Raw genomic sequence first — 22,183 nt, forward strand, 5'->3', positions numbered from 1 at the left:
TTGGCTGCATTGGATCTTCATTCCTGTTCAAGGGCTTCCTCTGGTTGGGGCAAGTGGGGCTACTCTTCCTTGTGGTGCACAGGCTTCTCATTGCAGTGGCTTCTCTTTTTTTTTTTTTTTTTCCCTTCATTTATTTTTATTAGTTGGAGGCTAATTGCTTTACAATATTGTAGTGGTTTTTGCCATACATTGACATGAATCAGCCATGGATTTACATGTGTTCCCCATCCCGATCCCTCCTCCCGCCTCCCTCCCCATGCCATCCCTCTGGGTCTTCCTTGTTGCAGAGCCCAGGCTCTAGGACTCAAGGGCTTCAGTAGTTGTGGTGTACAGGCTTAGCTGCTCTGTGCCACATGGCATCTTCCCCAACACTGAACACGTGTTCCCTGCATTGGCATGCAGATTCTTAACCACTGCACCACGAGGGGAGTCCAAATTTTTGGAAGTTAAATTGCCTCTGCCATCCCCCAAGGGACTCTAGCAGTTCTTTGCTTAAGAATAAGAAAGTGAATTGTTTTATTTCCTTAATCTGTTTATAGATTTTTTATGATTTAGTTTTTTTCTTTAAATATTTGTAGAGTAGCTCATTATTACTCCAAAAAGAGCCTATTTTACTTTCACAAATGGGAAAATTTCTCAGTTCTTTTTTTTTTTTGATTCTGACTCTTATGGCCAGAATATTGCATAGGAAACATAAATACATACTGAAGATGAAACAGAATTCTTGTAGATGTTAATTTTTTTTGCTTTCCTTATTTATTTTTTAAGAGTTGTTAATAATGAATTGTATTTATTTTGGGGGGTATCACCAATTAAAAATGCTGTGATGGCTTCAGGTGAACAGCAAAGGGACTCAGCCATACATACATATGTTGTAGATGTTAATCTTGACTTTTTATTTCAGCTTCAGTTGTACATACTTCTAATAATTTCTTTTAGAACAAAATGGTAATGAGTTACTAGCAGTAATAGTGAAATTAACAAACTGCTTTATTTTGCAGGGAAAATATTTATCCCCAAACAGAAACCTGTACAGACTTTTACAGAAGAAAAAGTATCTCTTGATCCAGAACTAGAAGAAGCTTTGACAAGTGCTTCTGATACAGAATTGTGTGACCTCGCAGGTATCTCCTAAAATAAATTAATTTGTGAGTGAGAATAAAGGGAGAAAATGCCAACACATACCTGTATTCACTCTACAAATGCTGGCTTTTCCTAGCGAAGTGGTCCTGAATATGTAACCATGTATTTGGCTTTGTTTTTAACACTATAAATCTGACATATAGGATTTTGTTTCTTTAAATTCTCTTAATGATGAAATTTTAATGTTAATGGAATTTGTTGATTATTGGATGTCTTTTTTCCCCGTTCTTGCCATCTTTGAAAGTCTTTGTAAAAGACTTTCATCAGCCGGTGCTCAGCTAAAAGCTGTCTCCAAGGTCAACTAGTATCCCATTTTATCAGAAGACCCAGAAATGGGTAACTGGAAATTAGATAAAATAGTCGGTCCTGAGCTATAATCCCACTTTCCTAACTTTTCTGAAATTAGATGGAACTCCAAACCTCCCTGTGATTATTCATTACCCATTTCTTATCTGGACCAGTGTCTGCCCCCAGCTACCTCCACCCACACCTATTTTCCTAGATAGAAAAATATGCAAGGGAAGATCTTAGTACCAAATAACCCCAAGAATTAACCAGAGAAGGACAGTCAGGGTGTGGTACCACACCTGGAGCCAGGTATCTTATTGCCTGGGGGGCTGAGGACTAATGCATTTGTAAATAGTACATTCATCAGAATGGAATGGGCCAGTACAGTTGTAGCTTCTGCCTCATTTGTGCAAAAGGGCCGCAAAAACAAAACCAAATTTATTTCTAGCCCTAAAGAGATGTGATTTTAATCTTAAATGTGAGAATTCAACTGTACTTTTTAGTACTCTGCTCTCAGCTGAAGTACAAATGTAAATTAATATTAAGAGTCAAGGTTAAGTTGAAAAATCTGTTTTTTATCTCATTCTGTTTGGAGAAACTTTGTGAGAAGGGTAGATGGATAGCAGTAGATCATTTCCATTTTCTCTCTTGGCCACCAGATGGAGCTAAGCACAGGTTTACATTTAGGGTCAAGCTGGCTCCAGCTGTGTCTAAATTCAGAAGTGGGGAGAAAGTACAAGGGTATTGATAAGAAAGAGATTGTAGGGGATTTTTTAAATCATGTTGTCTCCTTTTTTGGGCTACAAAATGTGTGTTTAATTGAATATGAAAATGTCCAGAGAATATTAAAATCATTGATAGAAATTTGGGGGTATAAAATAATGTTCTTTTTCTATATTTATAGCTATTCTTGGGATGCACAATTTGATAACGAATACACAGTTCTGCAACATAGTGGGAAGTAGTAACGGTGTCGACCAAGAACATTTTTCAAGTAAGAACTTATAACGCTTTGTGAATTCTAATCTTTTGTTAATTATGTTTTGTTTCCTCCATGTAATAACTTCAGTATTTGCATGCCAAATGTTACGTATGTGTACTGGAATCCTGAGATTCCAGTTATATGATATTGACAATAGAAAATCATTGAAAATAGAATATTAAATATTGTATGCTTAATGTGTCAGCAGACATAATAGGAACCACTCTCACCTTACTAAATAATGCTAATGGTAAATGCTATAAAAACCAGTCAAACTTGGCTTTAATTGACATTTTGTTTTCAGTGTTCCTCATTTTCAGGAAATCTACAACAGTGCTGACAAAGAAAATATATTATAAAATCAGATTCAGGAGAAGGCAAAGAATTCTTCAGACCCTAAACCTTTTTGTCTGACGCAATGTTAGACAGACTAAAGCAAAGCTTTTTTAAAAAATTTATGTATAAGACATTTTAAAACTACCAAAATAATGCATATTGTGTAGTAAATTCTAAGTAAGTGTCTCTGTTCACAGCCATCCAGCCTTCTACTTCCTACACCACCACCCCATCCTTAGCCATGACTATTAACTATTTGGAATGTATCCTTCCCGACTTCGTGTTATGCTTATATAAATTTACATATGTACACATGTTATAAATGATCTTTTCTTTTCTTTTACAAAAATGGGATCATACAAGAGGCATTTCTTGTTACTTAAGTTTTCAGTAATAATTCTGCTGGCTAATTGTTTTTTTTAATGCTTATCATGGGCCATGTTCTTCTGTGCACAGCTCTTGAATGTAAATTGTTCTCAATTCTCACAACAGTTCTACGAACTATTATCTCTAATTTGCCTGTGAAGGAGCTGAAGTTTTATTTATTTTTTTTTATATCATTTATTTCTATCAATTCTGCTTCCCATGTCCTAAGCAGGTAAGTCAAGTTCTCCAAACATGTTACCATCATGAGTGAGATTTCTACCTTTAACAATCTAATAAATCATATTTTCATCTACGAGTATCACCCTCCAGATATGGTGACTCAGGGTCAAGATATGGAGACACACTTGCAGTTTAGCAGATGAATTTCTAGCCAATCATTATCTGAGTCTGGAAAGTCTTTTCTTTTTTTTTTTCCACTTATTTTTATTCGTTGGAGGCTAATTACTTTACAGGAGCTGAAGTTTTAGAATGATGAAACTAGGTTTAATATCCCACGAACTTGGTGGTGAGGATTTTAATCTATGCTATCTAATATATCGCTTAGCAGCATATCACATTTCCTAGTGAGTGCATATAGATTTACCTCATTCAAACATCTTTATAACATTCTATTTTATGAATGTTCTATAATTGGCCATTCTCCTGTTTTGTTTTTTTTTTTGCTCTTTATTGTAGAAATGTTCAAGCACACATAATAGAAAAGGGAATAACATATCCATTATCCAGCTTCAACTGTTTTTCACATCTTGGCAGCTCTGTTTTGTCCACCTACTGCCTCCCTCCCATCCGTTCTACTTTGTTCCCTGAAATATTCTAAAGCGAATCCTGTTTGTTTGTATTACTTCACACATTTCTATATGTGTCTCTCACAAAAGCTCTTCTTGTAATGTAACCACAATGCCATTATCAAACTTAGATTATGAGTAATTCTTTCATGTTGTCTAATAACCAGTCCATGTTCAGATTTTCCATATTCTCTCAAAAATGTCATTGCACAGCTGGTTTGTTCAAATCAGGATCCGGAAGGGTCACACATTGCATTTGGTTGTCATTTTTTTTTTTTCAGTTCCTCTTAATTTCTTAACAGTTGTTAATATTTTGTCATATTAGAACTTTGAGTTATGAGATTTTATCATATTAGAACTTTATCTTGAACATTGCTGAAAGTAAATGGGATCACCATTTGTGTCAGCTTGTATCAGCAAATATATTTTTGTGATAAAGGTATCTTGTAATACACCAGGAGGCAAGAGGCAGTGAAAATACTCATTTTTGAAGGTTAATACATTGCAAACAAATTAAATGTTGAATTATGTTTGATACTTATAGTCAGTAAAATTTTATTTCAGTGCTTTGTGTGTCAGCACATAAATGATCTTTTAGAAATTTGGGGAAAGAAACTTATAAATTAGTTCTACTGAATATGTGTATGTGTTTGTGCTATGTGTTTCCAAGTTAATATATGCTCTCACTATAATAGTGTCAGTCAGTGACATGCTTGCTCTTTCCATTTGTTACTGCAGATGTGGTAAAAGGGGAAAAGATTCTTCCAGTATTTGATGAGCCCCCAAATCCAACCAACGTTGAAGAAAGTTTAAAGAGGATTAAAGAAAATGATGCTTGTCTTGTTGAAGTTAATTTGAATAATATAAAGGTAGGTGTGATAAGCAGGCAGAAAGCTGTTTTGAGTTGCTTTGACTCAGTTGGATCCAGGCTGAGAGCTGGGTAGTTTTGTTATAGGCTGATCCCTTCTACTTAATGGTAAAGTTTTTACTTTTAGTAGTATGCTAACAGAGATTTCTTCGAATTTAGAAGTTAAGGTATAACAGTATTTTCTGATTTACTTTTTAAAGGCTATCATATATTAATAGATATCAGTATATCTCTTGGGCTTCCAAAGTACTGCCCTCTTCTAAGAACATTTTAGTCTTTCAGTTTTTGTCTTTTTAATCAGGTCCCTTGATATATAATGTAGATGCCATGGAATTCTCCCTGTCTAGTGTGCACTTCAGTGAGTTAAAGCAAGTGCATACAATTGCACCACAACCACCACCACCACCACTGGCCGATGTAGAACATGTCACACCCCTGTGTCATCATTCCCTGCCACCTGCTCCAGCCCCTGACAACCGTGAATCTGTTTTCTTTCCATTATCGTTTTGCTTTCTCCAGCGTTTCATATAAATGGAATCATATAGTGTGTAGCTGTTGAGTCTGGTTTCTTCACTTAGCATGACGCTTGTGAGAGCCATCCGTGCTGGTGCGTGTCTCCTCACTGGTTTGCTGCTTCCTGTTGCTGAGCAGTATTTCTTTGGATGTGCCGTGGTTTGTGTGTCCGTTCACCAGCTGATAGACTTAAGAGACTTAAGAGTTGCTTCCAGTTTGGGATAATTATAAATAAAGCCACTATACACATTCACATACAGGTTTTTGTGTAAATTTATGTTTTCATTTCTCTTGATTACACACCTAGAAGTGGGCTTTGTGGGATCTTACTGGAATTTTTAAAATGCAACTCTTCAGTGAAGTAAAGAGAGAAGAAATGAGTAGGGAGAGCATAGGGATAATTAATTCCCAAAGAGTAAACTCAAAAGATCTCTTAGGTATTATTAGCCATTGTATAATAGCCTTGTTACAGATTCCTCATTTTAAATGTTAATTTATCTGAAGTGAAGGCAGAGAGAACATCTGGAAATTACAGGAACCTAGGGAATAAGACCTCTGTGCTCTTTCTGTGGGTGTTCCTTCCTGTGAGTGGAGGCAGAACAGCCTTGGAAAAAGCTAATGTGCCTAGTTGATCACTTATCTTTTTTTTTTTTTTTTAATTTAGTTCTCTGTATCTTGGTCTCTAAATTAATAGTAATGATCTAAAAATAACCAGGCTACAGGAAGTTGAAGTCTTGATACTAAGAGGAAAAACAGATGTCTCCTAAAACTGTCCCTTTCCTCATTTCAAGTTAATCTCTCTTAACACCTTATAGCTTGTGACTGAGAACAGTATGTCATCTGCCTCAGAAATCACTATAAGTAGATTCCCACATCTTTCTCTTTGTAGAAAAATGAAACCATTTTAAATACACATAATACAAATAATTAAAAAGAGAATAGTGAGATTTTCTTTAACCTCGTGCTAGAAAAGCAGCGATGTATGCTTTGCTCTATGCCAACAGTTTGTGCAGATGTACCGTACTAGAAAAGTCAGAGATAAAGTGGCTGAGTTGTTAGTTTTCGTTTGTAGGCCAGTGGTTATATGTACATAATTTCTGAGTATATTTTAAGCAAAAGAGAAAGTAGAGATGTCTTTGATTATTGGACTGAATTTACTGAAAACTAAAATGTAATAATGTTTCATATTTTTGTCTTTCAAGAATATCCCAATACCAACCCTAAAAGATTTTGCAAAGGCTTTGGAAACCAACACACATGTGAAATATTTCAGTCTTGCAGCCACCCGAAGCAATGACCCTGTTGCTACTGTAAGTAAGCTGTGACTAATAATGTTGAAATTATGACTGTAATACCAGGGTATGTTACAAAGGTGACTAAACTGGTTTTATGAAAAGATTTGCTTTTTTTAATTCACTATACTTCAATAAAAAATAAATTTAAAAATAAATAATTTTAGTGTAGTTTAAAAAATTATGTGTTCTAAGAGCTACTGTTAGTAACCATGATGTTCAGCAGTCAATAAAAGCAAGTATCAGTTTAAAAAATTTTTTTTACTCTTTTTTCAATTTCTGATTACTCACTGTTAGGCAATACATTATTTACTATCCTCTTATATTTATTTTTTCCATGTATTTCCCTTCTTTGAAAATTTTAAAACATGAATGGAGTCATTCTGTGTAAGCTGTTCTGCAACTAAAATTTTCACTTTAATATATCTTAGAGGTCTTTTCATATCAGCATATGAAGTTCTAAATCATTCTTTTAAACCTGTAGAGGGTTTCATTTATGGATCTACAGTGTTGGGTTTTTATTGATGCTTTTTATGTGTCTGTTGATCATGTGGTTTTTGTCCTTTATAATCAATTAATATATATTACATTGCTTAATTTTTGTATGTTAAATCAATTTTGCATTTCTGGGGGAAGTCCCACTTGACCATGATATAAACCTTTTCTTATTGACTTTGAGGGTATTAATCCATTTCATTCTCCTTCTAACTGCTTGGACATTCTTCCTCTGGTCCCTAAACTGGTTCCTTCTCATCTCCCCAGCATCTGAACCTGTAAACGGCTCAGAGCTTGGCCCCAGTCCCTGTTCTTTTCTTCGTCTACACTCACTTTCCGGGTGATCTCATTCTGTTTCATTGCTATATATTATCCATATATGCCAGTGACTCCCAACATTATTATCTCCAGTTCATATCTCTCCCCTGAACTCCAAACCCATGTTCAGCTTCTCTTTGACAGCTTTACTTTACTTCTCCTTAACAGACGTCTCAGACGGAAATCCCAAACCAGACTCCTGACTTCCATCCCATACTGGCCTCTCTCACACTCTTCCCTATCTCACTAAATGGAAACATCATTCTTTCATTTGCTCAAGTCAAGATAATAATAATGGAGTGACTTCCCTTTCTCACAACCTTAAATGTACATCCCACTCTGTCTTCAGATATTTCCTTTATATCCAGCCACTTCTCACCACCTTTACGCCCCCCACCCTGGTCCAAGCCAGTCTTCTCCCATCTGTATTATTGCAGTGGCCTCCTAATTTGACTGCATGCTTCCACCTTACCCACCCCAAAGCCAGCTCTTTATACAGCATCACAAGTGACTCTTAAAACTTAAATGATTTCATTCCTATACTCAGAAGGCTCCAGCAGATCCCTGTCTCACTAAGTAAAAAGCAGATTCTTTCAGTGGCCTAGTAAGGCCTTAGCTGAGGAGAACTCCTTTCTTGCCGTTTCTTTCATTTTACTCCAGCTGTACAGCCGCCTTGCTCCTGTCTCCCTAAAGATGCTCCACGTAGTTTCACTTCATCACCTAAGTTATTTGAGTCCTTGCTCAGATGTCACCTTCCAGGGGAGGCCTTTGCTGAGCCCTGTATATAAGATAGCAAGCCAGCTTTTCCCCCAACACTCCCCATCTACCCTGCTTTGCCTTTTTTTCCTCCTCTATAGCCCTTTTTACCATTTGACATTATGTTTTGCTTTCTTATTTATTATCTGGGCCCCCCACTAAAATGTCAGTTCCATGAAATAGAGACTTGTATGTTTCACTTCAGAGTCTATAGAGCAGTGCCTGTCAAAAATAGGCCATTGGTAACATTTTAATAAATGTGGGTATGGATGGATGGATAAGGAATTTACCTCAGGTCACATGGCCAGTTGTTGCTAATAGGAAGTGCAAGAGTGTAGATACCTGCCCCAAGTTCTTTATAGTGTGGCTGCCCCTGTTGCCTTTAACTTGACTTTAATTTTAAGTTTGATCTTACCCCATGTTCTCTGGAGTTTGGCCTTTCTTTTGACCCCTCTGCAGGGCTGTATTAATAAACTCACATTCATATTCTTCTGTTACTCCCCACCCCAGCCCTTCTCTTTCCCCTTTGCTCACTTACAGGCTTGTTAATTAATCAGTATAGCGTTTATTAAGCACTGGGTCAAATGCCTAGCACTGCCACAGCCTGTGGGAAGTTGTAATGCAGACGGATGGAAAACACTGTTCTCTGAGGTGGTGAATATTTAGTTGGGCCCTTCTTTTCCATGGTTCTTGTGCTCTAGCAGTTCCAGTTATTTGTGTCCTTTCGGTTCTTGCTTTGGAAATTAGTTCATAATTTCCCCTTATTTGCGCTTCACTGTAACCTAGCTGCAGCAGGACCCAAGTAAGAAAACTTGTTCCAGAGAGACATTGGTGAAGTTATTCCTACACAGACAGAGAAAGTCGGAGAAACATGGGAGAAAGAAGCAAGAAGCAGAAGCATGAATGAATAGCAGTAGAGAGTGTTACCAATAGAGAATTACACATGACAACAAATTTAAAGTTTGAGACCAAGTACATGTGAAAAGTAAATACATGTGAGATCTCTGAGGTGGCCTGTCAAGCTTAAACAATCTAATAAGAAACATTAAGGCAGCTGTATTGATTTGTGTATTTCTTCAGGCTTGTTCAGTGTTTATTTACCAGGTGCTGTCAAACTAATCTCCAACTATTTTCTGTAATTTCCAGGCTTTTGCAGATATGCTAAGAGTGAACAAAAATTTGAAGAGCTTAAATATGGAATCCAACTTTATTACAGGAATTGGGATTCGAGCACTGATTGATGCTTTGAAAGAGAATGAAACCCTGATGGAGCTGAAAATCGACAACCAGGTCGGTGTTCTGCAGCAGCAGCTTTGGAGAAGCTGCAGCCCACACTCTGGGCAGGGCTTGGGGACTCAGGAGGCAGGCAGAAGGAAGGCTTTCCAGGGAGCCCTGGGAAGGCAGAGGCCTGAAAAGGGATGAGAACTTTTGGGGCATCCAGAATCTTAATGTATAGAAAGGTATACAAGCAGCTCTCCCTGGTTGGTCTGTAGAGGATTGAGATGGCTAATGGTTTTAAACTAGAAGGATTCTTAAAGGTGACAGTCCAGCCTCAAAGTTTTCAGTTCTTAGGTAGCAAGAGCCACATAATAACCTTTTTGTGGCTATAACATATCAGTCCCAGACATGAGGTGAACAGAATAGTTCCTGAAAAACAGAACAGCTTCCGTCCAGCCACATTGGGTGCTGACCCCCTAAGATATCGCTGGATCACCCAGAGCCAGATGCACTTTTCTTTAGAGAAATAGAGAAACACATGTTAGAAATTATTCCATCCAGAGTGTAGTTAACTAAAAATAAAACAACGTATACATTTGACTGAAATACTTCAGTTTATTTTATTTGAAAAGTGACTTCAGTTATTTTTTTAAAATACATGGTAAATGACTCCCTCAATTCTTCAGCGTAAATAAATTTTGTAGATTATGAAGACAGAATTATATCTTAAAATTTAACCAGAATGCTATTTAATCAATGTTTCTAATCTTTTATTGAGATTTAATTCACATACCATAAAATTTACTTGTTTAAAGTATACAATGGAATGGTTTTTAGTACATTCATAGAGTTATATAACCATCACCACTGCCTAACTCCAGAACACTTCCATCACCCCAAAAAGAGATTCAAACCCACTAGCAGTCAATTCCTATTCACCTCTCCCACCAGCCTCTGGCAGCCACAGATTTACTTTCTGTCTCTATGCATTTGCCTATTTTGGACAGTTCATTTGAGTGGAGTTATGTAATATGCGATCTATTATGTCTGCCTTCTTTCACTTAGCAAAATGTTCTGGAGGTTTATTCATGTGGTAGTATGTTATCAGTATCTGTTCTTTTTTTATGGTTGAAGAATCTATTATACTTGGATAGTTTCCACTTTTTGGATTGTAGAAGTACGTTTCTATGAACATTCAGGTGCAAATTCTTATGAATATGTTTTCATTTCTCATGGGTATATAGCTAGGAGTGTAATTGCTAGGTTACATGATAACCCTGCACTTAACTTTTTGAGGAATAGCTGAATTGTTTTTCATAATAGCTGTACCATTTTACATTCCTGCCAGCCTGTCTGAAGCTCCTAATTTTTCCATATATCTTGCCAATACTTATTATTGTCCATCTTTTTTATTATGATCATCCTAGTGAGTATGAAATGGTATCTCATTGTAATAATCCACATTTTTTTGATGTCTATATGATTATATACTAAACTTATTTTTTTTCTTTTATATGTTGTAAGAATTGGGAAAATATTTTTAAAGAATCATCATGAACATGAATGTCTTAGATTTGACCTATATTTTGAACTAGCTTATTAATACTATTCTTTATTTCTAATTATTCCAGAGGCAGCAGCTGGGGACAGCTGTAGAATTGGAAATGGCCAACATGCTTGAGGAAAATACCAATATCCTTAAATTTGGATATCAGTTTACTCAGCAAGGACCCCGAACCAGGGCAGCTAATGCAATAACAAAAAACAATGACTTAGGTAAGACATACTTAGCATGAAATCAAAATTCTGAACTGTAATATTAAGCTAATGTATTGGAGAAACTTTGTTTTAATAAGTTTTTACACAGGAATATTACTTGGCCTTTGTTTCTGAAATTTGCAGTTCTTTTAATACTGACTGAATTAGAGTTCAGTTAAATGAAGTTGTAGTGATTATTAGGTTAGTGGGTGAGAACCTACTTTGTAGCTTTTAGTGAAATATGAAATAGTTTTCTACAACAGATATTAAGTTACCTCTTGGAGCTATTAAAACAAAGATTTCAACATTATAGGAAAATTTTGCCCTTTTGATCAAACAAGAAAGTTTCACCCTTTTAGAAATTCAGTTTCACACGGTAATATATAAAATAGTTGTAGTTTTTTAATTTTAAGTTTGGTGTTTCTTATTGAAGGGGCTTCCGTGGTAGCTCAGACCGTAAAGAATCTCCCTGCAACATGGGAGACCCGGGTTCGATCCCTAGGCTGGGAAGATCCCCTGGAGAAGGGAATGGCTACCCACTCCAGTATTCTTACCTGGAGAATTCCATGGACAGAGGAGCCTTGCAGGCTACAGCTCATGGAGTTGCAAAGAATCAGACACGACTAAGTGACTAACACTTCTCATTGAAATATTTTTTTAAATGCATGTGGAGAATTAAAATACTTTTTAAAAATTAATTTATTTGTTTTAGTTGGAGGCTAATCACTTTACAGTACTGTAGTGGTTTTTGCCATACAGTCACATGAATCAGCCATGGGTGTACACGTGGCCCCCATCCTGAACCCCCCCCCACTTCCCTCCCTCCCCATCCCATCCCTCAGGGCTGTCCCAGTGCACCAGCCCTGAGCGCCCTGTCTCGCGCATCGAACCTGACTGGCAATCTATTTAAAGGGAGTCACATTCCACTGTGATACAGTTCTTCTGGCTTTAGCCATATTTGAATTTGCATTTTAAAGATTTCTGGAGCAGAAAAACCTTTAATCCAGATCACTGTGAAAAATATTAGTTCAGACTTTCTGTCCTTTGATGACTCCAGTTTCTCATAGCAGATTTTAGCCTTTTTTTTTTTTTTTAAAAGGGGAATTTGATGTGTGTTGTTTATTTTAGATATAGTTTGGAAAGTATGCTGATTATTTAGTATTTCTTCATTAGTTAGCTTCTGTTTTTTTACACTTCAGGAATTTAATTTTGCCTTTTACAGCAGTGTTTCTCAAGTCTAACTGAACTTCACAGTTAGAAAACCTTAAGGACATATACCTTATTGGCTCTAAAAAGTTAGTTTTTACTTACTAGGTTATACTTCATTCTAATAATCTATTTTATTTTCTAAGACTTTTAAACTTTTGAAGGTCGGGGGCCATGTGTATCTTTTGAATCCACAGCTGTCTTTAAAACCACATCTGACAATAGCAGGTACTTAATAAAGATTTATTAAGTAAAAAAGAAAGTAGTAAAATTTGAATCCTGCTCAAAGTTGAATTTTCTTGTAACTAAGCAGCTTTCCTGGGACACTTTCCCAGAATGGGAGATAGCAGAGACCTCTGAAACCGCCTTAGCTCTCCCGGGATCCCACCAGCATCCCTTTGCCCCAGCCGTCTGTCTCCTGTGTCCCTCCGAGAGGAGGCCCAGCAGCCGTCTGGCAGGAGCAGCACCGTGAGAGCCCGTAGGTGCACAGCCTGCACGTGGAGGGGCGCCCGCCTCTCCAGGCTCAGCGGCTGTGCTCTTCTGCATGCATGTTGTGGCAGGCGCTTTGTCCAGAGCTCTCTCAGAAAGGCAGGCCTGATATCAGAGCCAGAAAGACTTTTGGCAGGTGGAAGATGCAGGGCACAGATGAAAACAATTACCTGGGCTGCCTTCTGTCAACACTGAGAAGTTAACGAGTTGTGCATAGGCGTGTGTAAGAGGATGAAGAGCCCATGTGGTCGGACACAAAGCTGAGGCAAATGGCTTTGTGCTGGTAGCTCTCTAGGAAACCGCCTGCCCTCCCCACGCTGTTTCATTCTGGTCCAAACCAGAGCTTCAGACACGGGTCTCAGGCATGAAATGAGAATAAGGACATTTCTGGAGTGAGGAATTGCATGGCTAGAACCTCAGATTTGGGACTAAGCAAGTTATTTATATGCTGAAGACAGCCTGCAGATTTTGAGAATTGACTCTCATAACAGGATACAGGATCCAGAATAAACTTTGCACAAGTACTTGCTATTTGACGCTAACAAAATGAAAATAAAATGCTGCCAGTGGATTAAGAGGGAATACTGATAGAAAGCACTAAAGTTACATGGTCAGGAACTTAGATTTCTTTGGGATTTATGTGGAGGTATTTGAGAGCCATTATAGGCCACTCACTGAGTGCATGATTAAAATGATGCTTCAAAAACACGATTCTTACTACTCTTCTAGAGATGGAGAAGAAATGAGATCAGTTAGGATTTATTGGCAATTGACTAATCATGAAGTATGGAGAACTTATGTTAGTGGAGTGGGTTTTGGAAAGAAATTGCTAAAGAATTGTGAATAGGGCCAAATTTATTAGTCTTTCATCCACAGGCTGAACTGAGGAATTGCTGAGGTAACACGTGGGCACCAGTGAGGAACAGGGGTCAGGAGTGGCTTTCTGCCTATCTTCCTCTGCTGTCTTGTGCTCACAGCAACAGCAACCTACCTTCCATCCACCCTCAGCTGGTTTTACTTTTTACCCTGCACTTTGATCTCTGCCTGTAGATCAAGATGGCAAGCCTAAAGACTGTTTTCTTACAAGCATTCTAGTATATGGTAACTGGACAGCGATACCAGAGAACAAGACTTAACAACTTGCACAGCATCTCTGGGGCATGTAATTTTCCTTCACCGTGCAAATGGGGCTGTATCCTAGCTTCAGTGTCCCGATTTTGATAATGTCTCCCTCTCTCATTGTTTTCTTAGTCTCAACTTTTCATTGAAATAATCCTACCTACTCGCCATCTCTCCAGCTAAGAAGTATCAGGGCTATAACAGCAAAGAGGTTATATGGTGTATGTGCAACATTCGATTGAACTCTGTCTTATGTTCCTATCTTGACACTCACTAACTACGTAATCAGTTTGCTATACTTTGTTCTGTCCTATCAATCTTGTTTTTAATGTGCATTTTTAAAATAACATGGATTTTAACATCTGAAATGGTCTGCCAATAACATCCAAACACTACTGCAATTCAAAATTTTCTTGGAAATGTTCTATTTTAAAGAATGATATGATTTGCCTTTCAGATATATCCATGTGGTTCAGATATCTATATACATCAGTTAAGTTTGTATTTGCAGACTTGGTTCTCCATTTGATTTCTTCCCCTAATATTTCAGTAAACTTGTTCTTCGTTAACATGGGCTAAAATTAGAGTTGAGGTGCACATAGTTAAATTATGTATATAAATGTTCATGGGGACCTGAAACTGCAGCCCTCCTGGTTTTTATTTTCTAGCCAGCACCCAGCCAATAGCTGGACAGGCTTTTATGCACATCACTTGATTGTCCAGTATCATCTCTTAAAGGCCAGTGAGCAGAAGCCAGCAGTCAGAACAACATGAGAGCAAGACCCGTAGCCTGGCCAGGAGGCCTGTGCACCTGTTGGCTTTTCATTCCTCTGTTAAAACAGCCAGTTCAGGTTGAACAAAGGCAGGTGCCTTCCTGGTTGCTTCCACAGAAAAGAGTATAGAAATTAACAGACCAACCATGTAACTTAAACAGAGGAACTTACTGGTGAGAGTATCAAAACCAATTATGTGCACATGCAGATCCTCTAACTTTATAAAGGCTAAATTGGCTTTCCTGACCCTAAAAAGATGACTGGCCTCAATGGCAACCCACTCCAGTACCCTTGCCTGGAAAATACCATGGACGGAGGAGCCTGGTAGGCTATAGGCTGTAGGCTGAATGCTTTCTATATTAACACAATATTAAGCAGCCTTGGGGCTTCCCTCGTGGCTCAGAGGGTAAAGCATCTGCCTGCCATGTGGGAGACCCGGGTTCGATCCCTTGGTCAAGAAGATCCCCTAGAGAAGGAAATGGCAACCCACTCTGGTACTCTTGCCTGGAAAATCCCATGGATGGAGAAGCCTGGTAGGCTACAGTCCATGGGGTCACAGAGTCGGACATGACTGAGCGATTTCACTTTCAAGCAGCCTTGAACTGCACAGCCATGAGGTTCAGGTGTCACTATTCTCCTGTTACAGAAGATGAGTTGAGGCTCAGAGAGGTTGCCTTACTTGCCAAAGAGCACACTACAAAAAGCAGCAGGTTCCCACCCTGTTGCTGACTCGATGGTCAGCAATAGGAGCTGGCCCGATGCTGAGGAGCCCTGAGCTGCCGGCTTTCAGCAAATGTTCTCTGGTGGCTGACAGGTGAGAGAGAAGGTAGCAAGATCCTGACTGAAGACCTCGTCCTGCTGCCACCGAGCACGGCCTCGCAGCCGAGGGTCTCCAGCCCATGCATAGGCTGGGCACCCTCAGACGTGCACCTTTGTTTACTCTGCTAACTGTGGGTCAACCACTTTGACCTCCCGAGTTTATGGTAGCCAGAGGTGACATCACCATATTACTAGGGTCTAAGATCTTCATTACTTTGCATTTGTTGTATTCTCAGAACCCCAAACTGGCTCATTTTGTAGGAGATAAGAGAAGGAAAATTTGGAGAGCAGTAGTAGCAAGTCACTTAACCTTTGAAACTTTCAAAAGTATTTTTGGTATGTTCTTTCACAAACTAAGGAAATAACCAGAAGGGCATGCAAATTACCTTTAATACTTTCTAATCCCAGCTGCCTGTGTGTTACTTCAAAATTTAACATGGTAAGTTACCATTTTTAATGAAGGTATAAAATTTTTTAATACACGGATGAGACAGGCACAGTGAGTTGAAGGTGACTGCTGACCATTCTACTGTAGATTTCTAATGTTGCTGTGGTATAAGCAGAGGGGAGCTTAGCTCCTCAGTTCTCAGCAGGTAAGTGAACATAGTAAAGGATATGAGTTTTTTATTTTAATGGCTGTGTGAACTGCAGATGGACAATCCATTTTTTTTGTAACTCTAACTGGATTGCACAGAAACTTGTTTGTCACAAGCAAATCAACATTGTACAAACTAACAGGGATTTCTAACATTCTTTATTTTCTCATAGTTCGCAAGAGACGAGTTGAAGGAGACCACCAGTAAGTCTGCAAACCTGTCATATTTGGAAGACATTGAAAGATCACCGAGGGTTCTTGTCATATCAGATGTAAAATTTTCCTGGGTAGAGGGGAAAAGACTGGAAATCTTTTTTTTTTTTTTTTTTAATTACATGTATCTTTTTTTCTAGTTTAAGGTTGTTGCCAGTTTCAAACTGTAAAATCAATAGTAGGTGATATTTTGTATACTAAAGCATTATTTCTGCTAAAGTTGATTTTAATTTAGCTTAATTAAATGTTTTGTGATGAGTTGGGTTGAAAAAAAATACAGTTGTAAAAAAGTTTAGGAAGTCATTTATGTAGAATAATATGAACATTTTAAGGACCAATGTTTTTTAAGTCAAAAAGGGACATTGCTGATGTCAGAACTGCTGTCGTACTCTTTGGTACAAGGCACTTCAAAGCTTGCCTCATTCCATGGCATGGAGACTTTTCCATGTTTTCTAGAACACACACACTTCTTTCTTGAAAAAAAGCAAAATGCCAACATCTTAAAACAGATTACTTAAAACTTGGTCATCTGTCTTAAGAGTCAAAGCAGGTCTCTAGGCGAGAGGAAGCGGTCTCCAGTGCCTCCTGCACACTGCACCTGTGTGGGGTGTCTCAGCACCTACAGTTTTTTTAAACAGAGTCATCAGCTTGGCTAGGTTACACACTTTGTTTAAAAAGTAGTTATGTCAAAAAATAAAAAGTAGTTATGTCTAAATTCATTACAGGCTTTCATTTTAATAATGTGGGCATTATTAAATTTTTGTGAAAGTTCACAGTAAAAAAAAAACCTGAGTAGGAAAGCTATTTTCTTCCCTGTAAAAGGCATCCAGCTCACTCTGTTATTTAGAGTAAAAGGAAAAAGAGCTGTTGTTAAACACATGAAATCAGACTTACTAAATGGTGGAGATTAAGTCTTAGGAGCATGCAGAACGGTCCTTTAAATTGATGGTTACTCCAAAGTAAATTAGAAGATGACCTGCGTATAAATTAAGAGTTTACACAGGATAGTAAGATGTTCCTGTATGCAGTGCAGAGTTGTCTGGATGGTATACAATCACCCCTTACTACAGATTTTCCAACCAATAAGGAAAATGACTATTCTTGATAAATCTAATTTTTATTAACTGTTTCCTCTCATCTTGAACTTTTTGGTCCATACTGTATAAAAGTAGTTTCTCATAACAAGATGTCTTCCTATCACTCAAAGTATTAAAGTGAGTGGTTGAACAGTGAGGTGTGGTGGGCAGGCCACTCCAGGTCCAGTAGTGTGATAGTCAGTGTGGACCTGTATTCATGCCAGGTTCCAGGGCGGTCCCGGGAGCAGGAGATGGCAGAGGCCGTGCAGCTACAGAGGACAGGGCACAGTTGTTCAGACTGTGAACAGTTCAGGCCTGGCTGTGTCACTTACAGGGAGATTTTTCTAAAGGGAGGAATCTCTTTCCAGAATAGGGGAGAGATGCGTTCTTAATTTTTTTTTTTTTTAAACTTCTTGAAACCAAATTATAGAAGTCTGCTCCTTTGTCTTGGGCTAGACAGTTTGTCTCGAGTTAGATGGCTCCCTGTATGCTATAGAAATAAGCCTTCTTGAAAGGTGAAAGCTTTCCTCATAAGGACTGAGTGTGAGTTTCTTTGGAATCAGTATCCAGTGTTTGAAAGGGGCCAAAGATTGACTTTGCACTGTTCCACTATTCCCTTTTGGTTATAGGGTGCTGGAGATTTTTTTTTTTTCCCCCAAGTTAGCAAGTCAAGCTCACTCTCACTGGCTCTTTCCCTCTCTCCTTTTTCATAAATGACTTTGGGAATGTACTTGATTTTTAGAGACTGCACAGTTCCAACAGAGCAGGGAGTTGGCCTGGAGCAGGAGTACAGAGCTGCCAGTACACTTTTAGCAAGGCTTCCTTTTTTGCCCTGCCCTGTAACTCAATAAATTGATAAGTATGTTACCCTGTCTTCCCAAAAGTCTTTTTTTTTTTTTTTTTTAAATATAGGTAGGTAGGGCCCCACTTAGAATTCTGTATTATACTTATGGGTAATATCTTTTCAGTTATTATTTATCAAAGTATGAAGAAGTTGAGTGTTTTGCTTGTACCATTCCAGTTCTGAGCTACAACATATATAATGGAAGAAAAGATTTGTTAATAAATAACTAAAGGTGAACATTCATCTATCCGAATACAGAAAATCTTTCACAAATTGTGAAATTTCTCCCTTTCACAAGGGAGAAAACGGATGTTTACTTTGATCTTTAAAAATCTGGCACCTCTCAAAAAAAAAAATCTAGCACCTGTTTTCCTTTTAGTAACTTTCAATATTTCTATATTGTGCTAAATTTTTATAATAGAATTGTGAAGTAGTCTTGATTTTTAAACCAAAGATCTTCTAAGACATTTAAGTTTTTGTACTGTAACCAGTATAGACTTATCTCGTTATCCAAGCAAAGACTGTTCTTTGCGTTTTTACATTGCTGTTTTTTAAAAACCTTTTAATTTCACATTTTTTAAAATTTTATATTCATATTTGTCAGAAGTTCTAATTTTTCCAGTTTGTCTACATGAAATTATTATGTATTAAAATCAATATTAATGATATTATTAAAATGGATTTTGGTGCTATATACTTGTAGCTAAAAGTAGAAGTCTAAAGAATAGGTGGAATACATTCTCTAAGGGTGCCTGTCATTTAAAAGACCAAATAAACATTTTGTGTTTAAAAAAATTAGACTGTTAGAAATTCTAAGGAGAATTACCTTGGTTGTTAAATTGCAGATTCTCATGATTTGAATGAAATAACCCACATACTTGCTTTGTGCAGTAGGTACTCCCTCAAAAAGTTAACAGGTATAGAGCTTTGTAAATTCTTTTTCCATTGACAGTATCTGATGTTTTTTCATTTAAAAAGCGGAATCCATGGTATAAAGAAAATTATAAAAGAAAACATGTTTTGATGGAAAGTTATGTCCTGTTGTACTTTATTTTAACCCTTGCTGCCATTAAAATAAGATTAAACAATTCATGAGATTTCATAAAATTGTAAAATTTTGGCTCTGTGGTCCTAGAACTTCTAACTTTTTCCTTATAAAATCAGGAATCACTATTATCTCCTGGCAGAAAAAAGGATCATTGTTTTTCTGGAATCTATAGCAGTTTCCATTTTCTGTAAGTTCAGTACTGTCTCGTTTTCCTCCATTACAATGTCAGGTCACTTAAAATTTTTTTTCTAGTTTTATTGAGATAGCTAACATATAACATATTTTAAGGTACAAAACATAATGATTTGATATATGCACATACTTACAAAATGGTTACTACAGTAAATTTAGTTAACATCTGTCACTTCACATAGTTTTTAAAAATGTTTTTTCTTGTGATGAGAACTTTTAAGTAACTTTCAAATATGTAATAATACAGTATTATTAACTGTCATCACTATGCTGACATTACATTCCTAGGACTTATTTTTCTTATAACTGGAAGTTTATACCATTTAACCACCTTCGTCCATTTGACCCCCTCTCCACACCCCAACTCTGGCAACCCCCAGTCTGTTCGCTCTATCAATGGATTTAGTTTTTTTAGGTTCTAATACATGAGATCATATAGTATTTGTCTTCCTTTCAGATTTGTTTCACTTAACATAATGCCCTCAAGGCCACTCCACTTTCAAATAGTATTAACTGAAGACACAGCATCCACAAGACCCAAACACATTGGATGTGTCAGAGCGACTCCTATCAAGGGGTGTGAGTTCTTCAGTCTAAACATCCACAGAACCCTCTTTTCCATCACTTCTCACTGAACATTCATGTTTCTAGCTACTTCTCACTCAAAGGAACTCTTCACCAAGTTTTAAATTGAGAAAATTGTATTTACAATCAGCAAAGAATTTATATTCTTATGTCATTTTAATTTGGTCATTCTTTCTTATGTCATATTTCTTGTGTGTTATAATTTAGTTCTGCATGTCTTTCCCTACAAAAACTGAACACATTGGAAATTTTTTATAATAAAACATTTACAAGTTTGTTAATGCTAAACTCTAACATGCAGCCTGATCATTCAGAGAAGCCAATCTTTAAACCCTTACCAAGCATTTTAGACAGCCTTCACTGATATATAAGGACTTTTACTTAGGCTATCTGCTCTCGTAGCTAGATAATAGATTTTAACACTGTGAAACACCACCAGCCATGTTTTGTATTTAGCACTATTGTTCAAGTTCGTACACTTTTAAGATAATCAAACTCTGTTAGAGTAGACATATGTGAGTGAGGCTTAACTTCCTTTTCTACAGACTATCAGTATGTTTTAAATGTTGCAAAGCAATTAATAGGTCTAAAATTTTTTTGTCAGATATTGTAGTTCATCAGACAGTAAGGTTTAAAAACAAATTCTGAAAAAAATAAATGAATAAAAAATAAAAATAAATAAAAACAAATTCTGGGTGCTTGTTGGTGGGTATGTAAAGCAGATTTTTAGGAGTTTAAATTTCACCTTAAGACGAAAGGAAAACAATTTGATTCAGCTGTTTACACTTTTTAGATTTGTCTGCTTAAGAATTGTAAGAAAGATAAATTGTAAAGAAAATTGCGCATGCATACATGTGCATGCACACACGCAGAGTATATGAAAACCATTGTAATTTTGAGAAAGTGCCCACTTTTTTTTTTTTAGTCTTTTGGATGAATTATATTTGGTTTCAGTTCAGTTGAGTCGCTCAGTCGTGTCCGACTCTTTGCGACCCCATGAAGGCGGACAGGTATGCCAGGCCTCCCTGTCCATCACCAACTCCTGGAGTTTACTCAAACTCATGTCCATCGAGTTGGTGATGCCATCCAGCCATCTCATCCTCTGTTGTCCCCTTCTCCTCCTGCCCCCAATCCCTCCCAGCATAAAGGTCTTTTCCAATGAGTATTTGGTTTCAGGTATGTTTAAAAGCTTGAAAATTACTTTTGTAACAGTGCATTCTTTGTCACATGAAATTGGGCATTTAAATACCTTTTTTAATGCTAAAATATAAAAATGCTGTAAATGCTTTTTCTATTTTAATAAAAAACTATTAGAAAATATTCATATTACTATACTGGTTCATAATAGCACAGTGACTCTTCTTTTGAAGAATATGGACTGCAGGCATTTAGAATTTACCATTTCATATTGGAACAAATAATTTCAATAAAGTCTATCAAATATACTGTAGACTTAGACTGTTTGGAAAATCCCTTTAATTTCTGTGCTCTAAAGTTCACTGTATACATACCTTTTAAGAACAAGTTTATTAATTTCCCTGAGTTATTCTGAAACTGTCAAAACTTGACCATTTATTACCCATAAAGTAGTTAAGTTCATATGGTTCAGTCTCATCCCCATCAGTACTCAGTCTGGTCTGTCTATAAAGTCAAATTGATTTTTTTTTTTTTTAAACTGAGTTGACAAATAGAAACAGGGACCTATGATACAGTGCGTTCTGGGCCTGAGGGGAGCCAATCCTGCTATTAGAGATTATTTCTAAGGTAAACCAAAGATATCGCTTATCAGTCACCTAAATCCACCAACCAAAAGAGAAAATCAGTGAAACGTGTAATGGGTTGAGGAAACTTTTAGGGAAATAAATATCAAATTTTTAGGGAAATATCAAATAATTCAACTTTGAAACTTAAGGAATAAAGAAATTTGTCTTGAATCTTTAGTATTGGCTGGCTTTCCAAGAATGGCTGTTGGGCTTATGTTCACATGTGGGAAGCCTTGATGCCTGTCCCCTTTGGTGAGTCAGAGGCTTGGGTGCTTGAGTTGTCAGGTAACTTCAGCTCCTCCTCTGAGTGGCTGTGGAGACA

At 37.2% G+C, this 22,183-nt stretch overlaps 1 protein-coding gene across 1 annotated transcript in view; it reads left to right on the top strand.

The window, feature by feature from the left end:
- TMOD3 (tropomodulin 3) overlaps nt 1-21,418 on the top strand; it is an 88,201-nt gene extending 66,783 nt beyond the window's left edge. Inside the window, exons 4-10 of the mRNA XM_061157167.1 lie at nt 1,002-1,124; nt 2,336-2,425; nt 4,660-4,790; nt 6,505-6,612; nt 9,310-9,453; nt 11,013-11,157; nt 16,314-21,418. Coding sequence (XP_061013150.1) covers nt 1,002-1,124; nt 2,336-2,425; nt 4,660-4,790; nt 6,505-6,612; nt 9,310-9,453; nt 11,013-11,157; nt 16,314-16,348 — 776 coding nt within the window. The 3' untranslated portion in view covers nt 16,349-21,418. The remainder of the gene's footprint in view (nt 1-1,001; nt 1,125-2,335; nt 2,426-4,659; nt 4,791-6,504; nt 6,613-9,309; nt 9,454-11,012; nt 11,158-16,313) is intronic.
- Nucleotides 21,419-22,183: the final 765 nt, after the last annotated feature.

Source organism: Dama dama, chromosome 12, assembly GCF_033118175.1.
Source record: "Dama dama isolate Ldn47 chromosome 12, ASM3311817v1, whole genome shotgun sequence".
In the NCBI taxonomy this organism is placed as follows: Eukaryota; Metazoa; Chordata; class Mammalia; order Artiodactyla; family Cervidae; genus Dama; species Dama dama.